General features: G+C 44.0%; 1 protein-coding gene across 1 annotated transcript; it reads left to right on the top strand.

The window, feature by feature from the left end:
• Positions 1-2025: 2025 nt before the first annotated feature.
• LOC139833058 (uncharacterized) lies at positions 2026-3038 on the top strand. Its single transcript, XM_071823198.1, has one exon. The coding sequence runs from the start codon at positions 2087-2089 to the stop codon at positions 2696-2698; it is 612 nt and encodes a 203-aa protein (XP_071679299.1). The 5' UTR covers positions 2026-2086; the 3' UTR covers positions 2699-3038.
• The last annotated feature ends 18970 nt before the right edge of the window (positions 3039-22008 follow it).

The raw sequence follows: 22008 nt of genomic DNA, 5'->3' as shown, positions 1-22008 counted from the left end.
TTGTTTTTAAGCAATTTGCTATCATTCAATCCATTTCTTTTCTTATCTTTGCATAGACAAGAATGTTGCAGTACATGCTGTTGTGTGGGCCGCACGTTTTTTTTTTAATCAAAACATTGGAAGTAGTACATAGGTGAGCTAAGGCAGCTCGAGTTCTACATGCAAGAAAACAGAGGAGGGAACCAACATGAGGTATCTTGTTGGTGGAGGAGTTAGGTGTAATTGGTATATTTGTAATATTAATATAAAATTTATACATATATCCATAATTGTTGGGCAGCACAAACTAACCAATTTCGACTTGATTGTCTTTTACATCTTTTATGCTAATTACCCATGATGATTTATGATCGTTTTGCGCTTGATTCTTTTTAAAGATTCCTACTGCCATTCAATGCAACTAGCATGCAAGTTGGAGAGTGTGGGGTTTTGGAGGCCAAGTTACATGTAGCTCTTTATTCAAAGTTTCAAAAAAAAGTCTGAAATAAAATCCTAGATGTAGCAATGATGTTTGCTACAAATGATGCAAAATCTTAATGCAAACTGATTTTTATTCTAGGCTACACGAAATTAACAAAATCTGACAAAATTAGTAATCTTGAAATATGTACTATTCACTATAAAATTTGTCAAAACTTGTCATTTTTGTGTAGCCTAGAATATAAAGTAGTTTGTATTGAGATTTTGCAACATTGTACTATACATCATTGGCTATCTCTAGAATTTTGATTCAAAATTTTTAAAATTTCAAAATACAAATTTTAAGTGTTCAAAAATAAAGAGCTATGTATAGCTCGGTCTCCATTTGAAGTAGTCTTCCTCATGTTGGATCGATAGCTTTCTAGCTCGCTGCTAACTAGCATGCAGACTCAAACACTTAGCTAGCTTTGGCTAACATAACACGTGTACTACCTACTTACCTAGCTAGCTTTAGAGTACATAGCTAGCTTTTGCTCTTAAATTTTTTACCAACCTTTGCTCTATTTTTGGATGCTCGCGCGATGTTCGATGGTCGGCCCTGTTCCCATGGCTGCCCCTGCCCTCACTTATTCAACCGATTATGACGATCCCGCAAAAGATGATGAAGAAGTGGAAACAAGCATGGCGTGGTTGGATATAGTGTTGATGGGCCTCCGGTGAGTACGTGGCTGCAATGGACGATGGTACAACTAAGTTTCTTCGTGATTTAATTAATGTTGCATAAGTTTGCTAATTTTGTAACAAGCACATATGAATTTTGTCGCAAAAGCACATCAATTTGGTGTACTGTTTAACTAGGTGTTTGCCATAAATTTATATTTCCCTCAAATTATTCGATGTGGCATTAATTATTTAAAATTTTAACACGATCATATAAATTTTGTTGGGAAAGCATACGCTAAATGTTGTAAAGGTTGACTACAAGTGGAAAAAAAATCAACTAGATTGGTTAAACACTTTCTTTTTAGTCATCTATAAATTTTGATAAAATAGTTGTTCGTTTTTGTTGTAACTAAATATGTAGCTATCACATACCAAATTTTCATAGCCACAAACACATGTTTGTTTGTTGTAATAGTTTACGATTTTGTGGGAATTGACGATGATTTTTGTTGTAAACCAACCTGTAGCAAAATAGTTGTTGTTTATCCAACCTTTTATATACTTCAAAAAAAAATTGTGAAGATTTTGTTGTAACAGTACATTTTTTGTATTGTTGTAAATCAATCTGCAGAAAATAAATTTATTTTGTTAGATAGTGTAAAACAGTCTGCAGAAAATAAATAATGAATTCATCTTCTTGTCTGACCGCTTTTGATAGTTTGAATTCCTCTTCCGTCAATTGGCAAGATGCTGAAATATGTCTAGAAGTGAGAAACACACTAGTTAATGTTTATGTTGCTCAGTATACAGTATGATATTGGTTTACCTGAAAATAAAAGTTATGATGTCTGTTTGCAGAGATGAAAAGGAGAATGCAACGGCTAGCAGGCAACGGTCGACTCTGTTTTCCAGAACTTTTTCCCTACATTTCTTCAGTTTTCCGACAGGTTTGCTCATTCCACCCAATTCCGAACACCCGCGTCTCACACCCTCCTCGTACTCAATGGCGACGACGGCCGTCAAGGTCAAGCCGCTGGATGACGGCGAGGGGTACATCCGCTGGAAAGAGTCGATGCTCCTCCGTCTCCGTACCCTCCGCGTCGCCCACGTGCTCACCGAGGACCCGCCGGCCGGCGACGAGGGCGGCGCGCCGGCGGTGGCGAAGCAGTGGGCGCACGACGACGCCCTCTGCCGCGGCCACATCCTCGCCGCGCTCTCCGACCGGCTCTTCGCCGACTACGTCCGCCACGCCACCGCCAGGGAGCTGTGGGACGCCCTGGCGCGCACCTACGACCTGGACACCACCCAGGAGGAGCGGCGGCTGACGCTCCGAGCGTTCGAGTTCGACCTCGACGCGCCTCTCCTGGAGCAGATCGCGCACGCGGAGGCTCTAGCCACTGGCCTAGATTTCCCTTGGACTGATGACCATTACTTGGCTCGCAGCCTATGCAGTAAGCATCCCGAACTGCTCCACGCGAGAAACCGAGGAGGGGACATAGACATGAACGATATCTGGCGTGTCGCTCGAATTTCTGAAGAAACGCGCGGGTTGCTGGCCGGCGTGGCCGCGATGAGGGTCAACTCGAGACCGGCCGTTACGGCAAGGCAGAAATAAAGAGGGGGCGCCGCTATGCCGGCAAGCCGGAGTAGAAGAAGAGGCCGTACGTTCTGGAGCGAGGATGCTGAGCTTTAGCTTCCTGGGTGGAATTGGACTATTGTTTACCTTTGGTTGGCCGTCGCCGTTGACACCCGCAAGGTGTTCGATGAATAGCCTGGTCGGTTATTTTCTTCTTCTTCCTCGTTTCTCCTGCAAGTTGATGATGTTTGAAATCAAATTGGTGGTGTTGAAATTAGGTGTAGGTCATCTTAGTACTCATGTATGCACTGCTAGTGTTCGAGAAATATAATGTATTGCACTACTACATGGTATGCTAAAGATTTAAGACCGGTCTGGACCTGGACTATGGAAGAAGCTTTGTTATCTGGAATGGTGTTTTGCTACGGCTCAGGTATCAACTTATCAATGGGTTTACTACTTACTCCTTCCGTCCACAAACAAGTGGACATCTAGCTCAAAACTTTATCCACAAAAGAGTGTATTCCTATCTTCCTAATGCACTTTAATTGCTTCTCTCTCATCGCACGGAAATCAAACCCAATAATATTAAGCATATGTTCTTCTTATTTTCTACATGCACTTAGCTTATTGGAGATAAAAGGATTAAGAGGAGAGATGCATATTCCCAATGTATTTTTTACTCTACTTCATAATTTGTCTTGAAAACCCCGCGTGTACACTTATTTGTGAGTAGAATCTTAGTTTGTGTGCTATCAATCCCGGTCTTATCCCATGAAACGTGCATTACCGATTCTACTCACAGTGACTATTTTCTTCTGTTTAACTGATAAGTCATTTTCCCCCAAAAAAAAACTGATAAGTCATTCTCTGGTATGCTATCTCAGTGGAGAGACCACTATTTGGAGTACTACTAGAATTCCATTATCTATCATTATTAACCCAAGTTTTTTTTTTGAGAAAAATTATTAACCCAAGTGTAAAATGCCCATTAGGTCCTTAAACTTTAATCCGACCAGTGCATGGCAGGTTTATATTTTTGCAGTTTGCACAATGAAACAAAGCCTAACACTGAACAAGTTTTTTTTTACTTGGCAAAGCTTTTCTCATGTAGCTTTAGCTAATATCATCTCAGAGTTGTAAATTGATGCACTCCCAAATTTCTATCATTTCAGATAAATCCAAATTCGATAGAATGGAATTGTAGCACTATGTAGAATGTCTCCTCGCATCTATGTTTCACACGACAACTATCACCCATCTTGGAAGCAACAAAACATGAGCTGAAACTAATTCACCAATCTTGGAAGAAATAAAACATGAGCTGAAACAACTTTACGAAATCATTGCTCCTTCATCTGCTCTCAAGGAAGATTTTGCGCCACCACCAGATCTCAGCATCATGATCATATTACATTTGCTGATGGCCTCATAGCTGTGTGCAGTGTGCTACTTGGAGCATTGTGCATGCAGTGCTAGCTGATAGGTGTACATGATGGCCATGCCCATCTAAAGGTGCCGATCATGAATGCATAATGTTTGCTTCACACACGACAATTTTCATACGATCTCTGTCCGATAACTCTCCCGCAGTGCTACTCTTTGTTTCTTTTTCTGCAACTGAACATAGCGCTAAACAACCCTGTGTGCCCCGTCCACGTGGCCACGTCCCAAGCCCCAGCCCAACTATTTTTAAAAGAGACAAAATCGTTGCCTTCCATTGATTAGAAAATGAGTTGTCTGGTTAATTAACCGAAAATCAACTGAAATTGGTACTCCTTTAATTTATTTTGCCTAAGAATTACACTAAATATATAAAGACTGTTGGCATAAAATTAGCATCATTAGAAAGTGTTTTCAATATAAATCTAATGATACTAATTATGTACAATATAACAAAGGTATTGTTGCTCAACTTTTTTGGTCAAAGTTCATCTTGAAATACGCTAGCACCTTATTTGTCAAAACGCAGGTAGTACAAACTGGATCAAGCCCCACAACCGACGCAAAATGACCGGCCTATCCGCGGGGATGCAAACGTGACCCAAATTTGGTTCGCGGATGCGTCTATGATTTTATTGCTATGAAATTTGTTATTTGTTGTTTCAAAACTATACATCAAATATTGTACTATGTTGGTGGAATAAACCCTACCGTCCTCGCCAGATAAAATGCGTCAGGACGCTGGGAGTGCTCGGTCAACCACCCGAAGGCCAATTTCGCATCCGCAGCCAGAAGCAAACGGGTGCGTGCGGTTACTTTTGGTCTCTGAAATACTTCGAGCCACTGGTGATGCCCTAAGAAGCCGACCCTCAAAGAGTCGCACGAACACGACATTGGCGACTAACTAGCATGAAGAGCAATATCATCGCTCACGTGTCACGAGGCTGACAAACTCAACGATATCAAAGTGTCCACTACACAACACGTCGACGAACACCTCGTCCTCGAGCCGCCACCTCGGCATCTACCTAGTTGTCACACACTGCAAAGCACCGGGTCGCACCCACTTTCTATTGATCCAATGAGCCGCAACCCCATCTCATAGGGTCGCAACCGCACACAATCCTGGCCCGCCACCCCAATATGCAAGACCAACCTCGAGGTCGCCGCCTAGACATTCATCACACGCGTCGCGGAGACAAACCAACTTGGCAAATCCAAGGCATTACCCAAGGAGGGAACGATAAAGCTGCTGGCATCCACTTTTTTTGAAGACAACCTTAAATCAAATTAAAACGTTAATTTCCTGCAAAAAATTAAACTGGTATATTTTCTAAGCATCCTCTTGCATTGACTTTATCAGCGTCTTTTTTAGAAGGATGATAGCACAAGAGACCATTGGTCTGGGCTTTAGTTCTGAGAAACGACTGAGTCCAACCTTATCCACTTGAAGCAAGCTGGCTGCTAGAAAGAATCGTACAAGTATCGGATAGAAACTGTCGTGTGTATAGCAGCACTCATGTCTGCAGGTGGTGCCTCCTGGATACAGTCGTCTCCACTCCTTTGCCAACCATAGAGCATTCTTTCTCCTCCCTCAGACTCTGCCCCCGCGTGTGTGTCGGTTTCACCACGTGGAGAGACTTAAGAAAAAAGGCCCAAGGAACCAAAGTCAGTCTAGAGGCCAAAATCAGTTTATAGTTCATATGAAAGTTTAGCAACAAACCTGTACTAAACGAAGCCACACCTCAAACTTTTGAGGGGTTTCTATCCCTCAGCCGCGCCTGTGCTTCTGCAATCTCTTTCTTCAGAGAGTCGATTGTTTTTTGCAGCACAACATTTTCGGCTTCTCGGGCAGCAGATGCCTCTTCAATCATTTCCCTCGTCCCAACTTCCCGTCTTGGCAGGTAAACTCCTTTGTTCCTATTCATTCCAGCTGCATCTCCGGCCTTCGCGTCTTTCACCCACCCAAATGGTTTGAGGTGTTAGATATATTGTATTAGGAGTTCTATACCGCATGCTCTATACCCCTGTATTCCCCCTGTATTCTCTCCGTATTGTACTCTGTCCCTATATATTAACATGCAACCCGTACGAGGCCAAGTACGGTTCCCTCATAACCTTTGACATGGTATCAGAGCAGCCTCTCTCCGTGACCTAGCTGCCAACGAAAATCGCCGCCGCCGCCGCTGACATTAGCCGCCGCCGCCGCCGCCGCCACAAAACCCTACAAACCAAGCCAAACCAAACCGTGCCGTCGCCGCAGCTCATCTGTCGCCTCCGCACCACCAAAACCCAAGCCAAATCGCCGCCGCCGCTTATCTAGCCGCCGCCGCACACAAAACCCTACAAACCAAGTCCAGATCAAATCGCCGCCGCCGCACGTGTTTGTGCCGCTGCCGCTCAAGACCATTACGATCGTTGTTTCTGCACGTCCAAGACCTCTCCGTTGCTGATCATGGCGTCATCCTCCTCTGCAACTGCCCTGGCCGCCGCTCTCGGTGCCCCTCCAACCCAGCCGCTCACCAGGGACAATGCCCTTGTGTGGAGGGCGTTGGTCATCCCGGCCCTTCGTGGTGCCTGGGTGCTCGATCTTGTCGAAGGAAAAGAACCAGCTCCTGACAAGATCATTGAAGCTGAAGATGAAAAAGGTGTGAAAGTTAAAATCTCCAATCCCAATTATGCCTCCTGGATTGCTCGTGACCAACAGGTGCTTTGCTGGCTCCTGAATTCTCTGTCCCCGGATGTTCTCACTCATGTGATTGGTCTCGACACTTCTGCTGAAACATGGGCTGCGATCAACACCCATGTCTCCACCTCGTCCAAGGCACGTATTCAGCATCTGAGGGCAGCGCTTGTTGAGACGAAGAAGAATGACTTGTCTGCTGAAAAGTACTTCTCTAAGATGCGAACAATTGCCCAAGAACTTGCTGCTGCTGGGAAACCTTTGGATGACGATGAACTTGTTTGGTATGTTCTCAAGAATCTGGGTGGTGCATACAACAATTTGATCACTGCAGTCCGGGCCAACCCAAACACTACTCTGTCTGATCTGTTCAGTCAAGTTCAGTCCTTTGATCGGCTGCATAAAGCTGATGAGACCCCTAGCTTCAACTCATCGGCAAATCTTGCACGCCGTGGTGGTGGTGCTCCCTCCCGTGGTCAAGATCGCTGGCAGGAAACCCGTGGTGCTCAAGATAACCGAGGCTGGCGTGATGACAACCGTGGCTGGCGTGATGAGCGTCCTCGACGCCGGGATGATGATGTCCGCCGTGATGATGATGGTCGTGGACGTCAGGGAGGTGGTGGAAACCGTGGTGGTTACCAAGGTGGCTATCAGGATCGTGGTCGCCGTCGTGATGATGCAGACAGGCGTGACAATGGTGGGCGGCGTCGTGATCGCCAGCCCACTCGCTATGTCGACACCACCTGCCAGATTTGTGATATACATGGGCATCCTGCAAAGGACTGTTGGTGGCACTATGGAGATGATCGCCGTGATAATGGAGAACGTGGCAACAATGGTGCAACTGCAAATTTTGCGGCTCATGGTGTTGACACCAACTGGTACTATGACACTGGCGCTACTGATCATATCACTGGTGAGCTGAATAAGCTCTCCACTCATGAAGCTTACAATGGGCAAGATCAGGTCCGCACTGCTGAAGGCACAGGTATGCACATTAGTCGTATTGGTCATTCAATTTTGCACACCCCACATAACTCATTTAATCTAAATGCCATCCTTCATGTTCCTAGTGCCTCCAAAAATCTCTTATCTGTCCACAAATTTACCCTTGATAATCATGTCTTTATTGAGTTCCATCCTTTCTTTTTTGTGATCAAGGACCAGGCAACCCGACGCGTTCTGTTTAGAGGTCCTTGCTATGGAGGCCTATACCCCCTGATGCCCATCTCCAGTGAGCCCTCCAAGCATGTTTTCATCACAATAAAGCCATCATCCTCGACATGGCATCGCCGTTTAGGACACCCTTCTTCATTTGTGGTTCAACAAGTTCTTAGGAGAAATAAAATAGCTTACACACCAGAGAGTACCCCATATGTTTGTGACTCTTGTCAGCTAGCCAAGAGTCACCAGTTGCCATATCCCATGTCTACTAGTAGATCCACTGTTCCCTTGGAACAAGTTTTCTCTGATGTATGGGGTCCTGCACCTCTCTCTGCTGGAAAACATTTATACTATGTAAGCTTTATTGATGATTTCAGTAAATTTACCTGGATCTATTTGCTTAAAAGTCGTCTTTGATGTTTATCAAGCCTTTCTGAATTTCCAACAGTTTGTTGAACGCAAGTTTAATAGGAAAATTATAACTATGCAAACTGATTGGGGAGGTGAATATGAAAAACTCAATGCTTTCTTCCAAAAAGTTGGCATCACTCATCATGTTTCTTGCCCTCATGCTCATCAACAAAATGGCTCTGCTGAGAGAAAACACCGTCATATAGTTGAAGTTGGCCTTGCCCTGTTAGCTAATGCATCTATGCCTCTCAAATACTGGGATGAAGCCTTCCTTACTGCCACCTTTCTCATAAATCTTCTCCCAAGTAAAGTCATAGATTTTGATACTCCAGCTGAACGTTTGCTTCATATAACACCAAACTATGATGCCCTTCGTGTGTTTGGATGTGCGTGTTGGCCCAATCTTCGTCCCTACAACACCCGCAAATTAGCTTTTCGCTCTACTCGGTGTGTGTTTCTTGGCTATAGCCCTCGTCACAAGGGTGTCAAATGTCTTGATATGACTACAGGTCGTGTTTATATCTCTCGTGATGTTGTCTTTGATGAAAATGTCTTCCCCTTTGCCTCCCTTCGACCCAATGCCGGTCCACTCCTTAGAAAAGAGATCTTACTCCTTCCATCATCCATGTTACATGCGGGTGCAAATATTGATGATCATACTCCTATTGTGCCTATTACTAATGTGTCACAGGTTGCTGAAAATGTCCAAGCAAACTTCCAGGAAAATGCTGCTGAAAATACATCTGAAATTTTGCCAGAAAATGACGAAAATCACACGGACTCCGGAACTGATTCTGCTGCAGATTCCCTGGAACATTCCTCTGCTGCATCAGATCCCGAGGTTGCTGCCTCCGATGCTGATTCTCCCGCCGTTGGGGAGCGTGCAGGCGCCAGCGGTCAGGCGGACCGGTCCCCGCCGACGCGTGCTGGCCACGCGCCCTCGTCCCGTCCTGCTGCGCCACGTGCCAGCCGGTCTCTCTCTCCGCAGCGGGAGCGTGGTGAGCACACGCCCGCGTCAAACCATGGTGCACCATCTGGCGATTCCTCTGCAGGCTCTGCTCCTCCATCGCCCCACTCACCTGAGCTGTCGGCCCCTGTAGAAGATTCCTCTGGATCTTCTGTGGCACCGGCTGGTGGGGCTGACTCTGCCACAAGTTCAAGCTCTAGTGATGATACTTCGCCATCTCCTCCACCTGTGCCTCCTCCGCGTGTTCGCACTCGCTTGCAGCAAGGTATACATCAACCAAAACAGTTCACTGATGGTACCATTCGATATGGGATGTTTTCCTCCACAGGTGAACCAAGCTCCTTGTCTGAAGCACTTGGTGATTCTAAATGGCGTCAAGCAATGGAGGAGGAGTATAATGCACTGCTAAACAATCAAACCTGGCATCTTGTTCCTCCATGCAAAACTAAAAATTTGATTGACTGTAAATGGGTATACCGTGTGAAGAGAAATGCAGATGGTACTATTGATAGATACAAGGCACGTCTAGTTGCAAAAGGATTCAAGCAAAGGTATGGAATTGACTATGAGGATACTTTCAGCCCAGTTGTGAAAATTGCCACCATCAGAATTGTTTTGTCTATTGCTGTTTCTCGTGGTTGGAGCCTTAGGCAGCTAGATGTCAAGAACGCGTTTCTTCATGGTGTTCTGGAAGAGGAAGTTTATATGAGGCAACCCCCTGGTTTTGAAGATCCACATGCACCACATTATATTTGCAGACTTGACAAGGCATTATATGGGTTGAAACAGGCGCCTAGAGCTTGGTATTCCAAACTAAGCTCCAAGCTATGTGCTCTTGGTTTTGTACCATCCAAGGCTGACACCTCCTTGTTTCTTTTCCACAAGTCAGGTATCACTATATTTGTTCTGGTATATGTTGATGATATTATAGTGACAAGTTTCTCTGATTATGCTGTCTCCGCACTTCTTCAAGATTTGAATAAGAATTTTGCCATTAAGGATCTTGGCGAGCTCCATTTCTTTCTTGGCATTGAAGTAAAAAAGGTGCCTCATGGGTTGCTATTGACACGGGAAAAATATGCTACAGAATTGCTTGATAAAGTGGGCATGCGACATTGCAAGTCTACTCCGACGCCATTGTCTTCTTCTGAACCATTGTCTCTCACAAGTGGTACACCTCTTGGCCCTGATGACTGTACACAGTTTAGGAGTATTGTTGGAGCACTTCAGTATTTGACCCTGACACGCCCTGATTTAGCATTCTCAGTTAATAAGGTTTGCCAGTATCTTCATGCTCCAACAACTGAACACTGGACAGCAGCAAAACGTATTCTTAGATATGTCAAGGATACAGTCAAACTTGGAATCACCTTTACAGCCTCTTCATCCACGCTTCTTAGTGCTTTCTCTGATGCTGATTGGGCAGGTGATATTGATGATAGGCGTTCCACAGGTGGTTTTGCTATTTTTGTTGGTCCCAATCTGGTCTCTTGGAGTGCCAGGAAGCAGGCTACAGTTTCTCGGTCTAGTACTGAGGCTGAATACAAAGCATTGGCTAATGCTACTGCTGAATTAATTTGGGTTGAAGCTCTGCTCAAAGAACTTGGTGTTAGACTACAGCAAAAACCAAGTATTTGGTGTGATAATCTGGGTGCCACTTATCTGTCAGTAAATCCTGTGTTCCATGCTCGTACCAAGCACATTGAGATTGATTTTCATTTTGTGAGAAAAAGAGTTGCCAAAAATCAGTTAGCTATTCGGTTTGTTTCAAGTAATGATCAAGTTGCAGATGGTTTTACAAAGGCACTTCCAGTCAAGAAGCTTGATGAGTTTAAGCGTAATCTCAATCTGTCTACAGGTTGAGATTAAGGGGGGCTGTTAGATATATTGTATTAGGAGTTCTATACCGCATGCTCTATACCCCTGTATTCCCCCTGTATTCTCTCCGTATTGTACTCTGTCCCTATATATTAACATGCAACCCGTACGAGGCCAAGTACGGTTCCCTCATAACCTTTGACATGAGGTAGTAAAGTGTATCTGTTGAAACTACTCTCCTGGGAAGTTCAGGATTTGCATCGACGAGATTCCCAGAAGACATCTTATTGTTTCCTACAGAATTTTAAAAAATAGATGTGAGGAAGGCAGCATTAGCAATAGATTGTTGTGATCTCTGATTTTCCTTTTGTTTGGATTGAAGTATGGAACTGCCACTTCATGAACTCTCATACCTGTGCTCTTCCTATTAACCAAGTTTTAAATAGCGCACTATCTCATCGATATAGCATCATTATAGCGGATTCAAAACACTCCCGCTAAAGATATGCCCTTTTAATGCTAAATAGAATGTCCCGCCAATAGCTCGCTAAATCACGCTAAAACGCTAAATACGGCTAAAATATAGCGCTATTTCTCCAGCTAAACCAAAATATTTCCATATTTGAATTTGAAAGATAACCTGGGTATGTAATATGTATTTATGGACAACTTTTATTACTACAATCATCATTATTGTTTAGTACAAGTTTGTATCATTGAGTTTCTTGTCATATTTATAAATGATATGAATATGTGATGCCCAATTTTTCTAGGAGTTTTCTTGTTTGGTAGAAAACGCTAAATGGCTTAGCTTCGATACCTTCGCTAGCTAGTTTTCTTAGTGCCTGGAAATAGTAGCCGCTAAGACGCATAGCCCGCTATTTTAAACTTTGCTATTAACTACGACTGCGCAATGTTCCAAAGGGGCGATGATTGTTTGTTTGAGGCTGATGCATCTTTATTTTCTTTTTCATTACCTTCAATTGGTGTTGCACCCACCTCATGTTCCTCGCCCACTAATTCATCAGACTCGCCATCACTGATCACCACAATGTCTTCAAGATTTGACTGCAGAGGGGCTGCAGATCCACTGGCTTTGTTGCTAGTTGTGCTTAGTGCTCCCTTGGGCAGTTCAGGATTTGCATCAACCGGATTGCTAGAAGACATCTTATTGTTTCCTAAAAAATGAAGGTAAAAAAGAAGTGAGGACTGAGGAACGCTACATTAGCAATAGCTTATTGTGATCTCTTATTTTTCTTCTTTCTAGATTTAAGTATGGAACTGCCACTTCATGAATTCTCATACCTGAGCTCTTCCTATTGACAACTGCACAATCTTCCAAATGGAGCCCTGATTGTTTGTTTGGGTCTGATGCATCTTTGTTTGCTTCTACATTACCTTCAATCTCCATTGCACCCAATCCTTGTTCCTTGACCACTAGTTCATCAGACTCGTCATCACTGATCACCATAATGTCTTCTAGACTTGACTGCTCATGGGCTATGGCTGCAGATCTTGTGGCTTTGCTGCTGGTTGTGCTTACTGCTCCCTTGACAAGGTGATTGTGGGCTACTTCACCATGTTCTGTGCTGCTATTCTGTTTAAGGATAAGGCCGGGAGGTCCTTCTTTACTAGCATTATCATCATCGGAAATTCAATTCGGCTCCCGGGTGCATATGCTCCCTCTATTAAAAAATTATATTTCGAAATGTCAAAAAAATTTGATAAAAAATTCTACATGTACATCTCCACAATATACGTACGTTTGTCAAGTTTCGAGAGGAACCAATATGTTTTGTGGTCTGTGTAAAAAAGAGAAAATTTATCTCCTGAAAAGCCTTATTTTCAGCATTGAATTTTGTCTTTTTTACACACGTCACACGACAAGTCGGATTTTTATGAAACGACTTTGTGAGCGTGTAGCACATGAAGATGTATGATCGAATTTTTTGTTTCAATTTTTAGAAATTTCAAAATGTTAATAACATGCATTTCAAAATAAAGGGAGCATATGCTCCCATGTGCCAAAACACCATTCCCATCCATCATGAAGAACTGTTGCATTTTCTCCTCTTGGAATAACCAAAGCACGGAATTCTTTCAACTTTGCAGAATTAGCAACAGCAGTAGCACATGCCGACGAGTATGGCTCCCACCATTGTGCGTAGTCAATCGTCACACCCAGCATGTACTGTGGAACGATGAATGCAAATTTTCTAGGCTCCATCATGTATGTTCCCCAAGCAATCTCCCAATTTGAGTTAACACGGGCAACAGATGCAGGCACGTCCTGATCGAAGCCAAGCTGCCTTGCAACACGATGAGGATTGTACTGCTCGATGCAGCGCAGGCCTACAAGCTCGCAAGCGCGCAGACACTGTGCAAAGGTTTGCAGTTGCTTACTTCTTGCTATGTCCCGGCCATAAACCCAAGAGCAAGCCTTGTCAGGAGGCGGAGCAAAGCTGCTACTTCCATACGGCCTGCACTCAAACTCCCTTGGCGACATGAGCACTGCGTGAAGATACATAGGGTCAATCTCCTTGTGAACTTCATGCCACCGGGCAGCCCAAGGCTGGCTACGAGCAGTGATCGCCATCTCAGGGCGAAGCTCGGGGAACCTAGCCCAGACCCAGAGCTGGAGGATGTGTAGCGGCGCCCACGCCACGAACGGCTGGTATCTCTTGGCCAAATTCATGTAGCGGTTCAGCGCGGAGAGGTCGCTGTAGATGCTGGCGAGAGCAGCGGGCGCTAGCGCCACGCACTCCAAGGAAAAAAATAGCGCGCTATAACAAAATAGCGTGGATCTAAAAATACGCTATTAGTATGTTATAGCGTGCTATTAACGCGAATAGCGCGCTATATCGCCGAAATAGCGCAGCGTCGGCTCTCCAGATATGCTATAGCGTGCTATTAGCGTTGGAATAGCGCACTATTTTTTTCCATGCGCACTCGCCGCGCGCCAGCATGGCAGCGACGGGGAGCACGTCCGCCCGGATCACGTCGAACGGCGGCGCCGGCAGCACGAAGAGCGACAGCCACATGGCGAGGAATGCCCCGTGCTCGAGCAGCCTGGCCGCTTCACCGTCGCGGGCGGCGGGGCCCTCCCCCGACGGAGGCTCCAGGAAGCGCATCGCCCAGGCGGGGTGGTCAGGTTTCCGGTTCTTGCTCCGGTAGAGCGCGGAACGGACGGCCTGGAGCGCCTCCACGTCCCCGCGAGGCGCGTCATCCAGCGGCGCGCGCACAGCCCGGCCGAGCAAGGGCAGCCCCCCGAGCACGGCGACGTCCTCCAGCGTCACCGTCGCCTCGCCCCACGGGAACAGGAACGTGTTTGTCTCGGCGGACCAGATCGAGGCGAGCTGGAGCATGGCGCAATGGTCGCGCCGCACCCGGCAGGTGGTCGCGAGGATGGCGTCCAGGATCCCAGCCGTCCGCCAGCGGCGCTCGTAGAGCGGGCGGAGCTTGTCCACCCACCGCCTCCACAGGATTGGGGATTCCGCCCAGCCCTTGAATTCGACCTGGAGACCGTCGGCGAGAAGAGGGCCGGTGTTACGGGGCGGAGAGGGTAGGGCGAGGCGATGTGCGTCGCCGGCACGGGGGTGGAGGAAGTGGGCCAGTCGAACGGTGGGACATGAAGGATGGACGCCGCTAGAGATGACGGGGCAGAGGATTCATGGACAAGGAGCTGCTCCTGCTCTCCGCCGGCCATGGCGGTGGTGCTGGTTGTTGGGTTCTGGGCTTTGACGGGCAGGTGTGCATTCATCTCGCCATTGATTAGATTAATGTGTGGTTTTCGAAGCGTCACCGCTAAGACTTCCAATTATGCAACACTGCTCTTTTTTTTGATAGTGTGACTTTCGTACGACGAAACTGTGGCTAACTTTGTCATGCATGGTCAATGTGATCTTGTACCAAATCGTAACTACGGATGCGTATGCTACATACTCCTTTTATGTATGCTAGTACATACTATCTCACACGTTTTTCAAGACAAATTTTGACCGAAAAATTGAGCAACGAAATATCAGTTATATTATACGTAATTAGTATCATTGAATTCATATTGAAAAATACTTTTTAATGATACTAATTTTATAGCAACAATTTTTATACATCTGGAGTAACTTTTGATTAAAGATAAAACACCAAAAACTAGAACACATTATTCATTGAAATGGAGGGAATAGGATTTTCTCCCATGTTGTAAACGTGTTTATGTTGGACTCATTTGTTCGATGCATTTACTTTTCTGTTTTTTGCTGAAACCAACAAAGATCTATTGCATATGTTGTTTTTGCTACATGGGTATATTTGAAATGTTGCACTATATTCTCATAAAAACTGGTACATGCAAGAGTTTTTGTTGCGGCGTGCTGGATTTTCCTACTTAAGTGGATCAAACGGTTCAGCGGCTGATATTTCTCATTTTTGTCGGAAGACGCTTATCATAGGACAATATGACACGCTGCAACGCTGCAAAAAGTTGTACAAAGCAAACAAATGAAAGAATGGTTAAAAACGCGCCATCGGGAGGTGTCGTACAGCCATGAGCGTCGACGTCCTTTTTTCTGACGAATAGTGTGACAACACCAAGGACGAGATGTTGCGGCCACTCAAGAACACCAACACTCTTGACCAACGGCGAGGCAGAAAGGGACATGACGCAAGTGCCAAGGGCTGCGGGAGATCTTCTACACTGGCCTCTAAAATTTCAGAGATCTTAGTTGTGTTTTCTGTTGTTTGGTCGTGCGGCGGCAGGACGCACGAGATTTTTTTCGAGAATGCACCTTGGAGGCCAATACAACGCAAAAGAAGGCTACAACTCCACACATACACCACGATACATTGCCGACCGGAAAACGACACACTCTCTACAAATCTGATGATAAGCGACCCACCTTGCCCAACTGGAGCACATGAATCTAGGACCGTGCATCACGAACCTAGCAAGACACCATCGAAGCTCGGCTTCAACTCCAAGGCAACCGGGCCAACATACTTCCCCTCATGCGCTTAGAGGAGACAACGAGAAGTATGCAGGGTCCCGATGGACTCATGGAAAATGCCGACCAAGATGCATCTGCCATGTCGTACATTGCGCCATGGAAAACCAAGCTCTAGGTAGTATCCAACCGCCAGCGCTTCACCTTGCCACCAACCTCCAATTGTTGCATCGGTCTTTCCCCAAATGGCCTAGACGATATCTTCAAGAAGATGACGACACCATGGTGCCTCCACCTGGTCCGGCGGACCGAACAAAGGTTTCCCACGGCAACCGAGGGGAGGGAAGGTATGATGTAGGCCATGAACACGCCTCCAAGAAGGAAACGACGCCCTCATGCATCGTCGTGGTCAGCAAGGATTTCTTCCCGGCCATACACCGTGACGCGGATGACGCCCGGGCCGTATTAGAAATGGTGCACAAGGATGAAAATTGATGGCTTTAGCCACCACCGCCGGGAGGAGAGGAACACCACCGTAGAAGAAGGGCATTGACCACCACTAGAATCACCACTGCCACCTCCGCCTAGGGAGCAGGAGGAGCGAACCGCCGTCTCACGACCTCCGCATAGGGAGCAGGAGGAGCTGACCGTCATCTCACCACAATCAAAACCACACGGGGCAGGATAGTGAAAATCTTGCCCGTCGCCGTATGGCAGGCCGCCGGCACCACCATGGTGCCTAGCAACCGACAATGAGAGGCGCCACCGCGCCAACTGTTGGAGATATGCCCAAGAGGCAATAATAAAATGGTTATTATTATATCTTTGTGTTTATGATAAATGTTTGCATACCATGCTATAATTTTATTAACCGAAACATTGATACATGTGTGTTATGTAAACAACAAGGAGTCCCTAGTAAGCCTCTTGTATAACTAGCTTGTTGATTAATAGATGATCATGGTTTCGTGATTATGAACATTGGATGTTGTTAATAACAAGGTTATGTCATTGGATGAATGATATAATGGACACACACCCAAATAAGTGTAGCATAAGATCAAGTCATTAAGTTCAACTTGCTATAAGCTTTCGATACATAGTTACCTAGTCCTTCGACCATGAGATCATATAAATCACTTACACCGGAAGGATGCTTTGATTAGATCAAACGCCATTGCGTAAATGGGTGGTTATAAAGATGGGATTAAGTATTCGGAAAGTGCGAGTTGAGGCATATGTATCAAGAGTGGGATTTGTCCATCCCGATGACGGATAGATATACTCTGGGCCCTCTCGGTGGAATGTCGTCTAATTAGCTTGCAAGCATGTGACTAGGTCACAAGAGATGACATACCACGGTACGAGTAAAGAGTAATTGTCAGAAACGAGGTTGAACTAGGTATGGAGATACCGATGATCGAAACTTGGACACGTAAAGTATTGATACGTCTCAAACGTATCTATAATTTCTTATGTTCCATGCTACTTTTATGATGATACTCACATGTTTTATACACACTTTATGTCATTATTATGCAATGATAATCCATGTAAATCCAAGCTAATTAGGACAAGGTGCGGGCACTATTGGTATACTATGCATGAGGCTTGCAACTTATAGGATGTCTTATACATAACACATATACTTTATTACTACCGTTGACAAAATTGTTTCTATGTTTTCAAAATAAAAGCTCTAGCACAAATATGGCAATCCATGCTTCCCTCTGCGAAGGGCCATTCTTTTACTTTTATGTTGAGTCAGTTTACCTACTTCCTTCCATCTTAGAAGCAAACACTTGTGTCAACTGTGCATTGATTTTTACATACTTGCTTATTTGCATTCATCATATTACTTTGTGTTGACAATTATCCATGAGATATACATGTTGAAGTTGAAAGCAACCACTGAAACTTATATCTTCCTTTGTGTTGCTTCAAAGCTTTCTACTAAGAATCTATTGCTTTATGAGTTAACTCTTATGCAAGTCTTATTGATACTTGTCTTGAAAGTACAATTCATGAAAAGTCTTTGCTATATGATTCAGTTGTTTAATCATTGTCTTTACCATTGCTTCGAATCACTTCATTCATTACATATGCTTTACAATAGTATTGATCAAGATTATGATAGCATGTCACTTCAGAAATTATCTTTGTTATCGTTTACCTACTCGAGGACGAGTAGGAACTAAGCTTGGGGATGCTTGATACGTCTCAAACGTATCTATAATTTCTTATGTTCCATGCTACTTTTATGATGATACTCACATGTTTTATACACACTTTATGTCATTATTATGCATTTTCCGGCACTAATCTATTGACAAGATGCCGAAGAGCCAGTTGCTGTTTTCTGCTATTTTTGGTTTCAGAAATCCTACAAAGGAAATATTCCCGGAATTGGACGAAATCAACGCCCAGGGTCTTATTTTTCCACGAAGCTTCCAGAAGACCGAAAGGATTACGAAGTGGGGCGACGAGGTGCCGCCACGCCAGGGCCGCGCGACCAAGGGTGGGGCCACACCGCCCTGTTGTGTGGGGCCCTCGCGCCGCCTCTAAACCTACCCTTCCGCCTACTTAGAGCCTTCGTCGCGAATACCCCAGTACCGAGAGCCACGATACGGAAAACCTTCCAGAGACGCCGCCGCCGCCAATCCCATCTCGGGGGATTCAGGAGATCGCCTCTGGCACCCTGCCGGAGAGGGGAATCATCTCCCGGAGGACTCTTCATCACCATGATCACCTCCGGATTCATGTGTGAGTAGTTCACCACTGGACTATGGGTCCATAGCAGTAGCTAGATGGTCGTCTTCTCCTCATGTGCTATCATTGTTTGATCTTGTGAGCTGCTTAACATGATCAAGATCATCTATTTGTAATGCTACATGTTGTGTTTGTTGGGATCCGATGAATATGGAATACTATGTTATGTTGATTATCAATCTATCATATATGTGTTGTTTATGATCTTGCATGCTCTCCGTTGCTAGTAGAGGCTCTGGACAAGTTGATACTTGTAACTCCAAGAGGGAGTATTTATGCTCGATAGTGGGTTCATGCCTCCATTTAATCTGGGACAGTGACAAAAAGCTTGTGGATGTGCTGTTGCCACTAGGGATAAAACATCAATGCTTTGTCTAAGGATGTTTGTTTTGATTACATTACGCACCATACTTAATGCAATTGTCTGTTGTTTGCAACTTAATACTGGAAGGGGTGCGGACGATGCTAACCTGAAGGTGGACTTTTTAGGCATAGATGCATGCTGGATAGCGGTCTATGTACTTTGTCGTAATGCCCAATTGAATTTCACACTACTCATCATGATATGTATGTGCATTGTTATGCCCTCTTTATTTGTCAATTGCCCAACTGTAATTTGTTCACCCAACATGCTTTATCTTATTGGAGAGACACCACTAGTGAACTGTGGACCCCGGTCCATTCTTTTACATCGAATACAATCTACTACAATACTTGTTCTTTACTGTTATTTGCATACAAACATCATCTTCCACACGATACATCTAATCCTTTGTTTACAGCAAGCCGGTGAGATTGACAACCTCACTGTTACGTTGGGGCAAAGTACTTTGATTGTGTTGTGCAGGTTCCACGTTGGCGCTGGAATCCCTGGTGTTGCGCCGCACTACACTCCGCCACCAACAACCTTCACGTGCTCCTTGACTCCTACTAGTTCGATAACCTTGGTTTCTTACTGAGGGAAAACTTGCTGATGTACGCATCACACCTTCCTCTTGGGGTTCCCAACGGACGTGTGCTTTACGCGTATCAAGCTCTTTTTCTGGCGCCGTTGCCGGGGAGATCAAGACACGCTGCAAGGGGAGTCTTCCACTTCCAATCTCTTTACTTTGTTTTTGTCTTTATTTTATTTACTGCTTTGTTTGCTTTCTTATATCAAAATACAAAAAAATTAGTTACTTTCTTTACTTTATTTACTGTCTTGTTTGCGTTCTCTATATCAAAAACACAAAAAAATTAGTTAGCTGCATTTACTTTATTTAGTTTGCTTTATTTACTATTGCTAAAATGGGTACACCTGAGAATACTAAGTTATGTGACTTCACTAGCACAAATAATAATGATTTCCTATGCACACCTATTGCTCCACCTGCTACTACAGCAGAATTTTTTGAAATTAAACCTGCTTTACTAAATCTTGTTATGAGAGAGCAATTTTCTGGTGTTAGTTCTGATGATGCTGCTGCCCATCTTAATAATTTTGTTGAACTTTGTGAAATGCAAAAATATAAGGATGTAGATGGTGACATTATAAAATTAAAATTGTTTCATTTCTCCTTAAGAGGAAGAGCTAAAGATTGGTTGTTATCTTTGCTTAAGAATAGTATTGATTCATGGACTAAATGCAAGGATGCTTTCATTGGTAGATATTATCCTCCTGCTAAAATTATATCTTTGAGAAGTAGCATAATGAATTTTAAGTAATTGGATAATGAGCATGTTGCTCAAGCATGGGAAAGAATGAAATCTTTGGTCAAAAATTGCCCTACCCATGGACTGACTACTTGGATGATCATCCAAACCTTTTATGCAGGATTAAATTTTTCTTCGCGTAACCTATTGGATTCAGCTGCTGGAGGTACTTTTACGTCCATCACTCTAGGTGCCGCAACAAAGCTTCTTGATGATATGATGATTAATTACTCTGAATGGCACACGGAAAGAGCTCCACAAGGTAAGAAGGTAAATTCTGTTGAAGAAACCTCCTCCTTGAGTGATAAGATTGATGCTATTATGTCTATGCTTGTGAATGGTAGATCTAATGTTGATCCTAATAATGTTCCGTTAGCTTCATTGGTTGCTCAAGAAGAGCATGTTGATGTGAACTTCATTAAAAATAATAACTTCAACAACAATGTTTATCGGAATAATTCTAGTAACAACTATAGGCCATATCCTTCTAATAATGGTAACGGTTATGGTAATTCTTATGGGAATTCTTACAACAATAATAGGAGTGCACTCTCTGGTCTTGAAGCCATGCTTAAAGAATTTATTAGTACACAAACTGCTTTTAACAAAACTGTTGAAGAAAAGCTTGGTAAAATTGATATTCTTGCTTCTAAAGTTGATAGTGTTGCTGCTGATGTTGATCTTTTGAAATTGAAAGTTATGCCTAATGAAACTAAAGATATTAAGCCATTTGCTACAGCAAACGCCATCCAAGTTCGAATTAATGAAAATATTAGATTGATGGCTGAATTGCGTGCTAGGTGGGAAAAAGAAGAAAATGCTAAAGAGAATAATGTAGCTAAAGTTTGGACTATTACCACCACTAGCAATGCTAATGCTTCACATGTTGCTACACCTCCTACTATCAATGGTAAAATAATTGGTGTTGGCAATGTTTCTACTCCTAATGCAAAGCGTGAAAAACTGCCTGAAACTGCTAAAACTGCTGAAACTGCTTGTGATAAAACTGCTGAAATTTTTCAAAATATTAGGGACAATGATTCCATTGATGTAGATCATAATGGTTTAGATTTTTATGATTGTCACATCTCTGAAGTTATAAAGTTCTTACAAAAACTTGCTAAAAGTCCTAATGCTAGTGCTATAAATTTGGCCTTTACAAAACATATTACAAATGCTCTCATTAAAGCTAGAGAAGAGAAACTAAAACTTGAAACTTCTATTCCTAGGAAGTTAGAAGATGGTTGGGAGCCCATCATTAAGATGAAGGTCAATGATTTTGATTGTAATGCTTTATGCGATCTTGGTGCAAGTATTTCCGTTATGCCTAAGAAAATATATAATATGCTTGACTTGCCACCATTGAAAAATTGTTATTTGGATGTTAATCTTGCTGATAATTCTACAAAGAAACCTTTGGGGAGGATTGATAATGTTCGCATTACAGTTAACAATAACCTTG

Source organism: Lolium perenne, chromosome 7, assembly GCF_019359855.2.
Source record: "Lolium perenne isolate Kyuss_39 chromosome 7, Kyuss_2.0, whole genome shotgun sequence".
Classification (NCBI taxonomy): domain Eukaryota; kingdom Viridiplantae; phylum Streptophyta; class Magnoliopsida; order Poales; family Poaceae; genus Lolium; species Lolium perenne.
The sequence above is the reverse complement of the archived record's forward strand: the minus strand, read 5'-3'. Positions and strand labels throughout refer to the sequence as shown.

Bases quoted from the DNA above. Each gene is read 5' to 3' on its own strand.
- LOC139833058 (XM_071823198.1), top strand. From the start codon at position 2,087: ATGGCGACGACGGCCGTCAAGGTCAAGCCGCTGGATGACGGCGAGGGG.